This window comes from Squalius cephalus (genome assembly GCF_949319135.1).
Source record: "Squalius cephalus genome assembly, chromosome: 5".
Classification (NCBI taxonomy): Eukaryota; Metazoa; Chordata; class Actinopteri; order Cypriniformes; family Leuciscidae; genus Squalius; species Squalius cephalus.
In genome coordinates, this window is record NC_137126.1 from 7,791,227 (window position 1) to 7,803,654 (window position 12,428).

At 36.8% G+C, this 12,428-nt stretch overlaps 1 protein-coding gene across 1 annotated transcript; it reads right to left on the reverse strand.

The window, feature by feature from the left end:
- Window positions 1–750: 750 nt before the first annotated feature.
- tmem248 (transmembrane protein 248) lies at window positions 751–12,379 on the reverse strand. Its single transcript, XM_079872588.1, has 7 exons — window positions 12,099–12,379; window positions 8,333–8,491; window positions 6,731–7,016; window positions 5,382–5,532; window positions 4,127–4,310; window positions 2,284–2,427; window positions 751–2,128 (listed from the first exon to the last, which is right to left on the reverse strand). Exons 1-7 carry the CDS (start codon window positions 12,099–12,101, stop codon window positions 2,108–2,110), a joined length of 948 nt encoding a protein of 315 aa, XP_079728714.1. The 5' UTR covers window positions 12,102–12,379; the 3' UTR covers window positions 751–2,107.
- Window positions 12,380–12,428: the final 49 nt, after the last annotated feature.

Here is a 12,428-nt window from a genome sequence, read left to right on the forward strand (position 1 = left end):
GTGTGAGATATAAATCACAATTGTGAGGAAAAAAGGTCAGAATTGTGAGATATAAACTCGCAAATGTGAGAAAAAGTCAGAATTGCGAGATGCAAATTAGTAATTACGAGTTTATAATTTGCAATTGCAAGATATAAACTCAAAAACTGTAAGAAAAAGTCAGAATTGCGAGATATTAAACTCACATTTGTGAGGAAAAAAAGTCCGAATTGTAAGAAAAAGTACATTGTGAGATAAACAATTGTGAGGAAAAGTAATAATTGTGAGATAAAAACCCACAAATGTGAAAACATTGCGACAAACTCACAATTGTGAGACAAAAAGTCACAATGACATTTGTTTTAATTACATGATGGAAACAAGCTTCCATTGGTTGCTCAATGCAATAATTTAGCATTTTTATATAACTTTATCAAACTAGTTATGATTAAGATGAATTAAAAAGGGGTGTAAAAATCACATCAACAGAAAAAGCACAACTGAATCCCACTCTTTCACAGCCATTACTGCAGTTTTGACTTGGACATGAAATGGGGAGGAAGTCAGTGAGAGCAGATTTATTTATTTCAACTCAAAATGTACACAGCAGGTTCAACTGGAGGAAGAAAACTGTCTTAAACAGAAGACAGCGATGAACATGACTGACACAGTGCAAAGGCACATTAGTGTTTGGATGCCTGTTTATTATGGGCTGTAATATTGGGAGGAAGAAGGCGAGTGCTGATGAACCGTGACTGATGCAGCTAAAGAAGGCTGTAACTAAGCAAGGCATGATGGGAAAATGGGTTCGTGGATAAAGAGCAGTGAATCATACAGAGATGCAATGCTAAACCAAACAGGAGCATGAACGAAGCATTCGTAACAAGTCTCATGCACATCTACTGTATATGATCACACATGCATGACATGAGTTTCATTGGGTGGAAACGAAAACTTAAAATGACAGTAAGAATAATGAAACGGTAGGTTTGGAAGGCAAAGATTAAACCGAAACTAAAAGTATCAAACTAGGCATTAAACGAAACAATTAAATGGCAGGAAACACAATGGATGGTTGAGAAATGGATAAGAGTACAATGATTACAAAAAATAAGATATCTACAATAATGATTTACATTTTTTTTAAACTTCAATGTTAAATGTACAAGAGATTGCTGCTGCATCACTGCTGTTAATTTGCTGATTTTACAAATACATTCATTTGAAATGTCCAGAAACAGATGTGGACCTAAATGACATGTGAAGCCCAAGGCCATGTATTATAGCATTAATTCAGATTTAAACACAAATCCATCGATCCATGAATAGGCTTTTTATTTCGACTCACTAACACGGTAACATTCTGAGTAAGATGATGTTTTGTCATGTTTTATTCCCATCTATTTGCATTTAAGAGGAATTTAAATCGAGCACTGCGTCCACATCCACTCCGGCATCTCTTTTAGACACGTTCGCAGTAAAACCAGCGTGGGGTTCGGATGATAAAAGAAGCATGTCAAACAAATGCCAGCTGTCATCACTAGAGGAACTCGTTTCAAAGCAGCCTGATCATGGTACATGGCAGAGATCCACGCATCTGCCCGTCCTCAAAGAGGAATCAGAAGAAATGCCACTGCAGAATCGCCAATGGACACATATGAAAGGGTCGGTTAAGACGAAGACACAAGAGGAATGACAAGGCGAAGGTCACCTCCAGAGAAATCAAATGTCACAAGAAGAAGTAGGATACACTTTTGTGATCTGATCAAGAACACAAAGAGCAAGCATGAGAATGGATCAAATTTAAATGGAGGCGATATTCCTCATCTCTAGTCAAACACTTTCCTCTGTTGGTACTGGATATACTGAACATTTACAGGATGGCACAGGGTGCAGGGGAAGCTCAGGCAGACTGCTTCTGTTCTGAATTTAAGAGTCCTAGAATTATTTACACAGTAGATACAGGCACTTAAAAGTCTTTGGTTGGAGTGACCCAACATTGCAGAAAAATGCATTCACAGAGCTTTTTTTTTTTTTGCACCCTTCTCCTGGGTTCAGTAGGCAACATGTAGTTTTCTCACTTCCCTTTCCGATATGCTTCGGTTCAGATGTTCACCTTCGACCCCGTTTATCCCGCCGACAAGGCCACCTGTGAGAAAAACAGGCACTTTTAGTATTCAGCTAGGGCATGTTTGTTGTGAGCTGGATGATGACATTCCTGTAACAAGAACAGCAACTACAGGGCTCAGTTACAATTTAACAAGCAGACTCATCACACAGATCACCTTATACACCAGGTCGTACCTTTTCTGGACAAAAATCTGGGTTGTTCTGTCGAACTTTGCCAGGCCTGCCCTTGATGACTGCATAGCAGAACATTGTGATGACCATCACAAACAGGAAGTAGCTGGTGTGCATGAGGTGCAGGTTAATGAGAGAGCGATCGTCCTGTCGGGAAAGAGAACGCAATTTGCATCTGTAAATACATACTTTAACAGACTTTTATATAAACTGTAACAGTTTAGTTCATGTTATGTATAATGATTCAAAGTGATAAAAAGTAAATATCTGTGGCAATCACTTTGAATTACAAAATCTTACATATTATTATTTTTAATTATTGGCATCAGTCCGATTAGGGTGATACTGTAAAATATCACTGATGATGTTGTATGTTACAGGGACTGATAAATGCAAATCCCACTTTTCTGATTAAATAATATCAAATGTTATGCTTACTGAGGTTTTATATATATATTATGGTGTGTTATTGTTGTGACAGTTTTTCTAAAATTAGTTCCTCTTTCTAAAAGTAAAAAGAAAAAACAAAGAAATATTGCAATATATTATATCCAAACCCATGTATCGTGATGCGCATCATATCTCCAGATTCTTGGCGATACACTGTGCAGGATAGACAGATTTTTTGATTATAAGAAAAGAGTTGTCACTTGTGCTGCTGCTAAACTGAAGTGATATCAGCCTCATTGATCATAAAGGGAGGTTTCTGTATATAACCCATTCATATTTTGACAGTACACGCTGCAAATTTTGACAACTGTATTAAAATGCGGGACTGAATCTGAAATTGTGATGTTTGACATTGTAATAACCATAGCCACAAACAGGACAAAAAAACAATCTCATATGCCAAACTTAGATCTGTGCATTAAGTGTTGCAGTGTGAATGCAACAGACCCGCCACTTGTTCGGTTTACTGTAATGCGTTTCTTGTTTCTCATTTTATTACTAACTTTTCATTAGGGAATTTTTTTTTTTTTTAAACAGAATTTTTGTAACCGACTAGTCTAAAAGTCAGAAACCCTCTAAAAGACTTGTGTGTATATGCATTTGAGCACTTCAAAGAATCAAACAGTTAAATCCCATAATAAATGCTGCTAAATGTCACACACTTGGTGAATAAGTGTATTGGCGAATGGAGTTGATGGGCATTGCCTTGCTTCGGCTATCACACCTTCGTGCATGTATATGGTGATGCATGGCTCTAGTGGAATTATGCCAGTTTGAAATGGCACAGCAAACATAAAACTTTGCAGTTTTATTTCTAATTCAAAATACTCCCGCACCTTTGTCTTTAGAACATAATTTCTGTGCTCTCCGTGACATGAAGAAAACGTATCTGAAGTCAAATAAAAAGATTAAGCCCAACCTCTTATGGTATTATTTTTCCAAGTGGTTTATTTTAAAGTACGATTTTTTAAACATAAATGTAACAAGGTTTAAGGAGCAGGGAAGAAGGGGGAACCGGTGAACGGTTAACGGACGTTTTAAAATAAATAAAACGAAAGTAAATGGCAGGTGTTTTCGACTGCTGCCCATACATAGACAAAACGCAACTTAAATGTGCCAGGCCTGGTCTTCTCTCGTCTTCCACAGTCGTCACTCCTCTTATCTCTCGGAGCTCCTGGGACATTAACACTCGCGCCACCGGCCTCACTCCGTTTCCACGGCTCGTGCCCTGCTCTAATCTTGTGTTTTTTTCTCCCGTGTGATTGACTATTGTTTCGGTGTCGACTAGTATTAGCTGTACCATTTAGTCGACTAGTCTTGCACATCCCTATAATATATATTAGTACTGTACTTTCACAAAGCACTTATTCACACAATGTTCCTATCAAACACTCACATCTGGAACGATGACAGTGAGCTTGGGATTCAGTGTGTGATACACCTTCCCAATGGCACCTTTGTAACACCAGAATGGGTTGTACTCCTGTGTGTACTTCGTGTCCGAGTCTCGTGCTGTGGTGAAAATCTTGTACCAGGATGTGGCATTGCTGTAGGTCTCTGGGACACAGTGAGGCGGCTGCCTGCAGAGGATTTGCAAAACAAGGCATGAATTACTCATCCTAGATGAAGGAATCTCAAGTCCGTTTTCTTCAGTTATGCAACACCAATTTGAACTATGCTGCCCCTCTGTGTATGTTCTTTATGTTTTGCTTTGGCAGTCTGGGTCAGTTAAACACTAATTTCTGAGTTGTTAGTTACTCAACACACAAACACATTTACAGAGAAAAATCCACAGTTGAAAGCCTACAGCAATATTTGAGAGCACATCTTGAAGATACAAAACACATAGTATGGGAGAGTGGGGTAAGATGTGTCAGTGGGTAAATTGTACCACCCCATTATCTAACAAACCGTGCATATACGTTTGAATTTAAAAAGAGCCCACAATACCAGGGTCATTATATTAACTAAAACATTTTCATTACTTGAAATAAAATGCATTTCAGCTAGTTGCTAAACAACATTTCTCATTTTCCTTTAGTTTAAAGATGTACTAAAAGAACTAAAACTGAAACAAAAATGGCAAAATTTTCAGACAAATTACTACAATTACATTTTTTTTTTAAAAATAATCCAAAGTTGTTCAAAATATAAAACACTAATAGTATCTTACAGATGCTATCCATTTATCCATCCATGCATCTCGTTGGGTAGACAGCAAATCAATTCGGTTAACATTTTTTGTTTTTTTAATACGATTTTTGCAAATTCAGAACGATACAATTCGAGAGGATTCACAATGAAATTCGATGGGATTCGATTAAAGATGTGATGCTGCATTTTTAAGTGCATTCACAGGTTTTATTTAAATGCTTTCCCTAATGTGTCTGAGGGTACATTTATACGAACAACGATGTACTAAAAACGTAAAAGTTTTAATAAAATAAAATATATAGCATTAGAAAAGGTTGTAAACAGTTTCATTACATTCAAATTTTGTGCATTTTTAACTTCTCTATTTCCTGTTGATAACAGACATCCTGGTATACAGTAAAATGTGCAAGTAAAAAGTTGCACAACTCATCCCACATTTCCCCTACATGACTGACCTGTAGTGTGATTTGGCACATGCACTTTCTATAGACACTTACACTGTGACTGGGAAGACATTACTGGCTGCTGTGATGGTCATACAGGTGCTGAAGACCATCTGCTCACAGCGACCATGCAGAACACACTCATCTGAGTTCCAGGCTGCCGGCAGAGTGAAAGTGATGTTCATCTCTTCATGGGCCTCTCTGCCTTTAATGACACAAACACACCCACACAGAGTCAGCATGTTCTGTAAAACAAAGGGAGCTTAGATGTGCCTGCAAGTAATATCTAGAAGGTATTCAGTTCCGGTCTCTCTAACACGGTTATCCCTTTGTGCACAATGGACCATTGTTTTAACTGGACTATGTTCAGTCACAACACCAGGGGAAAAAATAAACACACAGCAATGACTCTCCACCCTGATCTATATCAATAAAATAGACAGTCACGGAGGCTGGATTCCGTTCAAAATTTAGAAACGTACTCAATGTAAGTTTCACTACAAAAATACTAAGCAGCACAACTGATTTCAACATTGACAATCTTAAGAAATGTTTGTTGAGCACCAAATAAGCATATAATTGGTTTACTGTATTTTGGCTCTTTGATGAGCATAAGAACCTTCTTTCAAAACAATTTTTAAAAAATCTTACAGACCCCAAACTTTTGAATGGCAGTATATGTAAAATAGTACACCAAAGATGCCCAGATGGTATATTATTATGAGTTTCAGCGTTTTCATCAATTAATGGTTTTTCAGCTAATACTGCCCACAACCCAATGTTCAACAGAATAAGTTTGCATTGCAAGGGACCAGGGAAAATACATTTAAAAGAAATATATACTATACATAAAAATCACAAGATAAGCCACAAAGAAGGTGCCATGGCTGTTTTTAAACACATGCATCTAAAAGTTAAGTAATAATACATTTTACTAGATGCTAGCATTCAAATGTAGAAAACAGTACACATCAACATGTTCTCTGGGTCAAAACACATAAGGAAAAGATGGTTGGTAAATCTTTCTCATTGGTAAATGCATACTTTGCATAGCCTGCCATTTTTTCTTTAAGACTCATTTTTCTAAATATATTATTGTCAAATTTCCTCTATGATTCAAGCATGTTATTAAAATAAGCTTGTTTCAATGGTCTTTCTTTCCCCACTAAAGGAGATAAAAGTTATATTTGCATGCCTAGAAAATCAATGCCCTGACTCAAACATACAGTTCTTTCCTATCCTATCAAGGAAGTGCAAACTGAGTGCAGAGTAGAAATATGCAAGGTGTGAAAAACTATGAAAAACTATGAAAAACAGCTGATAAAATCAGTGATCACATGGAGGTATGTTATCAGATGGCACACGTCCAGGTTAAATCCCCCCCCCAAAAAACTGAGACATACCAGCAAGGCCAACTTGGTGCCCAAGCGCACTGGCATAAAGGTGAGTAATATTGCGCGAGTAGCCGCCGAATGGCCTCAGTGGATCCAGGGTCAATGTGATGGCCACTGAGATGTTGATCAGACCGGGGTCCTCCAGCAGGGCTGGCGACTGCGTGCTGGATCGCGCCTGACTGCTGGTCACCGTGCTCTCTGGTGTAATGGACTCATTCAAGCTGTGCTTGAGGGTCTCGTTTTCTGAGATGCAAAAGTCAAGCTCGTTGAATCGGAGAAGGAAGGTGTTCCAATCCTGAGGAGAGAAAAAAACAATTATACAAGAGTCACAAAAAAGTCAATTCAAAGTAGATTTTTCGCCAGCATTTCCTAAACAATATATGTGCAGGTTCATACCTGTATGTCTATTAGTGTTGTTTTATTAACTAAAACTATTAAAAGTTATTTTAAGTAATTGAAATAAAGCTGGCATAAAAAAATTAAATAAAAAAAAGTATAGGGGTTATGCGGAATGCTCAACGTTCGAACCGGAAAACAGGTATAAGCATTTCCGGTTTGCACTACCGTACGCATCTGCAGCGGTAGGTGATCTCTGAGGTAACTTATTTTTTGCTTTTTTAGAATACAATTCTTATTTCTGTTTTAATTAAAATGTCACGAATGCTTAAGTATCAGAAAAAATTTTTTTATAAAAAAATAAAATGCAGTCTTCATTTGATTGTTTTAATCGTCTGCAAGCAAATATAAAACGTTAAACTACTGATAGCATACAATTCTAAACTAACTTATTGATAGTTAGCTAACTCTACATCGGGTGCCATTAGCAAAAGCTACATATACTAACTTACATACCTTCATAATCATGAATAAATGAGGAGGCGTAAAACTTAAATCCTTTATCTAACAGAGTACTCGGGGCTCTGGAAGTCCGTTTGGCAATACGATGTACATCTGAAATGGATAGAATGGGTAGCTCCTGTAAACACCGGCTATAAAAGGTGGCCATTCCTACGCTGTGTTTACCTCAGTAGCTGACGACCGGAAGTAGTTATATCTGTTTTGTAGAACCCAGAAGTATGTTGCGCATAACCCCTATTAGATGAAAAACTTTATTTGCAATCTAAATGAAATAACTCTAAACTCTGAAATAAACTTATAAAAATTATATAATTAAAACTGAATTTAAAATAAATTAAAGCTTTATTGAAATATTTTTAAAAAACTAAAACCACAGCTAAACTGCATTACTAAAACAAACTACAACTAAAATGAAAACAGAAAATATAAAAAGCTAATTCAAAATACATTATATATATATATATATATATATATATATATATATATATATATATATATATATATTATATTATATTATATTATATTATATTATATTATATTATATATATATATATATATATATATATATATATATATATATATATATATATATATATACACACACACACATACATTGTATTATATACTATTATATAAATAGTATATAAATAACACTAAAATAACACTGGTCTACTAATCATTAACTATTTTGTTCCCAAGTATTTTCAATGGGTCATGGCTCACACATTTGAGGTAAACCAAGTTATTTTCTACCTCGGTCATTTCAGGTGATTTGATCTCCTTGATCTTAAAGAAGTATCCTATAGTGAGGAAAGCAATAGCCACAGCACTGACGCTGACCATAAAAATGACCAGCGGTGGACGGTTACTTATGTAGGTCTTCAGATTCTCCAGTGGATTCAACAACAACACCTGCAAAAAGAAAAAAAGTCTCACAAGCTTAGGGAAACTCTGACCTACATCAACACTGGCATTGAATGAATCTACTGTATAACATGGCAAAGAATTCTAATTCATTTTTGTAAGAACTGGTTTGTGTTCTCAATCCCAAGTCAATATTTTGCTCTAGCTTAATTAATTGTTCTCTCTGCTTGACAAAAGTTGAACTGTGAAGTTTCACAACTTGCTTTACAGTCATTTAGACACATGTACATTCCTAAACACCAGTCAATGGCAGATCTCGGTTCAAAGTCTTGCTTGTTTCGCACATTATTAATATCAAAGAGGGTTAATGGTAACAAATTCAAATATTATTGCATCTTAAGAATTATTAGAGGAGTAAAGCTCTGTAGATTAAATTGTGTGGAAAACAAACAAGAGATACTGTCAAATGGATTTAGAAAGTAAGCAGAAACTCCACACCCCACATACCAACAACAAACTCAAACAAACAACGGCTGAATGAGCTGACAAAAATAACAAAGAGACAATACTCGCAGTGAATACTCTTAGCACTTCTGTGCGGCTAAAAGCGTTCACAAATCCTGTTTTACCAACAATCAAATTACATCCTGTAAACGGAGACATTGAGCCACTAGAAAGAAACCTGTTTTTTTTTCTTAAATTTAGAAGCTAATGCTGGTGTGTGAATAATATGTGACATGTAACACTGCCTCAAGTTATCTTGAGGTGAAGCATAGCCCATGTTTCCACCCTTGTATTTTGAATATGAAAATAAACTCACCAACACCAACATCCTATAATTTTTTCTTCTGAAATTCTGTGAGTTACGTGTGAATATGTGATTAGAATCTTTGGAAAAAATAAATACATTTTTTTAATCCCATTTTGTGAAAATGCGTCAACAGCAGGCAGTCTGATCAATAATGGCATACATAAGAAATCACAACTGATATTACTTCCAATTTATCTATCACAGTGCACAGTAAGAATCAAATCAGTAAAAATCAAGGCACATGTTAGCTAATCTAAAAGGTCATCTGAGTATTCAATGCATATAGAGAACAGGGTTCCTCAAATCCAGTTTTTATTTATTTATTTTAATTTCGATGCATCCCTTGTTCCAACCCTAATCAAACACACCTGAACAAGCAAGTCAAGGTCTTGAGAGTTCCTACAAAATTGCAGGTAAGTGAGTTCAATCACGGTTTGAGCTAAACTCTGCAGGACAGTGGGCCTCCATTTGAGGAGCCCTGATGTAGACTGTTAGCATTCTGTCCTGTGCAGTTTATACACTAAAAGGCCAATTCACACTGACCAAGATGGACAATTACAGTATGCTACTTATCAGACATTCCACGACCCAACGAAAGCCAACTGAACATGTTCAATCAGAGAAAACAAGTGGCGACCAATGGCAACAGACCCCCACAGGTGTAACACGCATGGCGCTCAGCCTGTGACCCGGAAACCGACCAAAGAAAGCCATCTTGAAGAACATCTCAATCCTCTAATTGCTCCACGAGGAGGCGAGGAACGAGGAGTGAGGAAGCTTCCAGAGGAGTTATGAGGGAGGATATACAGGTGTATCCTATGCGGAAGTCTTTCTTGAGAAACCTGACGCACATATAAGTTCTCCTCCCCTTTACCATCTGTCACAATTATTTTAATTTAAGCTTTTCCTTTGCTGTTTAAATAAACCATACATCTTAAATATTTCAACAGGGCATCTTGCGTTATTGTTATTTATTAATAATTTCTTAAATTAACCAAACCTTAACAACATACAGGCAGGTCCCTTAAGCGCAGTTGATGATGCTGTGAAGTGACGCTCGAGTGATTAAGAATATTCCAATATACAAATAAGCTTTCCTTCGATTCCTCTGTTCTCATTTACTTTTCTTGCAGCCTTCCCTCACATCCTACAGGGGTTGGAGCTGAAACGCGAGGAAAGGAAACGAGGATGCGCAAATTAGAAATGAAAAGCACCCACTGATCCGATAAAATCGTTGGTCGGCAAATGTCAGTGCAGTGTGAATTGGCCTATAGAATTTACTTTTGCATCGGTTGGTTCTGAAAGTATTTTTCCCCATAAGGACTTTTTTTAAAAGTCTTAATTTAATAGTTATAAGACATGAACCAAACTAGCCATCTTGAAGGTGAATCACAACATCAGAACTTTAATTTGAAGCAAAAAAGAATTTGAAAATCTGACAAAAACACAAAGACTGTGTACTTAACTGCTTTAATGAGGGAAAGAACTTATATAATGAAGCAATGCAAATGACAACCAAATTTAAAACGATGGAGAAATATAAACTATTGTATTGATTTAAAAATGTACACAGAAACAATATATTTTATGTGCAATTTAAAATAAAAAAGTATTGGTATCGGCGATACTGGCCCTGTATTTACTTGGTATCGGATCGATATCGAATTTTGCAGTTATTGCCCACCATTGCGACGCTATGTTGTGTGTGTGTGTGTGTGTGTGTGTGTGTATGTTATATATATATATATATATAAATAATTATTTTTTTGGTTATAGCAACAAAAAGATGCCCTCGGCTGCTATTTGGAACCAAACGCTGCCAACTTAATATTATTAATTTTTTACTAAAAAAGCACTCGTCAACTTTTTCTCTTTCAAAAAAGACGCCAGTGTGAACACGCCCTAGTTACTACAATTAATAGCTGACTCGATGAACTGCAAATTAATACTCTCATCATGTCTGGCTCATATTGAATACAAAAAAATATGTTGCAGTGTCATTGATCACACAGTATGTTTATTATTATTAATTGACATAAAGATATGGTCAACTTCTGAATTGCATTTGTGCCATCTCCATCTCTAAAACTCTGAAAAGTCATTAAGTTAAACAGTCTGTGTAAACCTTCACAAGAATTTCATAAATTGCATTTCTGATCTCTGACCAGAAATGATCTCAAGAATTGGCAACAGACTGATGAGGGAAGTTTTTTTCTTTTCTTTCAAATGTACTATTTAGTATTTACAAATATTAACTTACAATATTTTCTTTCCCCAAAATATGTCTATCATACACGTAGTAGATGAACCGCTAATCAACCGAAATCGTTGAGAATAAATCGAAATAAGAATAGTTGATTCCCAGCCTGCCTTTCCAGACAGCACATAGGGATCTTCCTGACAGAAACACACTGTTATGTTCCCTTGGCTTGTAACGTTATCATATTGCTCTTATTAGACTGCAGCTGATGATGGCCTGAATCTCTCGACCTCTTTAGTCGTAGTCTGCAACACATATTGAGCTGTCAAAATCTACACGACGGCAGAGTGTCAAATCCCAGTGATCTACCAATCGAGACAGTATTTCTGGGGTCTGTGACACACGTAAATGCAGAATAAAGTCAACTCTCTAGGTTAATACACAGCCGATATATAGCTGTTTGTGTTAGCTAAGTGCTTCGATCTGAACGGCACGTATCTTTGCTATTCTCACCAAAACAGCTCAACCTGGTGACATGCAAATGGAGCAGCTACGCGGCTAACTAGTTATGCAACCATTCCCAACCACACAAACACAACATGTTAAGCAATTGACTTAAAACAAGCTGGAAATATCAAACTCACCATTTTGCCTCAGCGAGTGCGCAAGACAGCTGAGGCGGCTAACGCTAACAAACTCGAGCCTAACGGGCCTGTGCGACAAACGCACAGCTGACAGCGGTATTGGAGTACACAACACTCCTTCCCATTATTTGCAGGTGCACTATATTCTAGAAAACAGGGTTTTATATGGCCTTTGCGACTACAACGAGCTGCTGGTTGACGGAAACTGACTGGAAATGTCTTCTGTGTTTGGAGACCAGCAGCAGCACAACCAATCACGTTACTTTCACTTCTCTACGCACGCACCGATCACGCACGGCGGGGCTTAGCACAGTGCACAGCCTGTCATTG

Coding starts and splice junctions, on each gene's coding strand:
- tmem248 (XM_079872588.1), bottom strand. Junction 5,533..6,730: donor GCACCAAGTTGGCCTTGCTG/GTATGTCTCAGT, acceptor GTGTCATTAAAG/GCAGAGAGGCCCATGAAGAG. Junction 2,129..2,283: donor CAGATTTTTGTCCAGAAAAG/GTACGACCTGGT, acceptor TTTTTCTCACAG/GTGGCCTTGTCGGCGGGATA.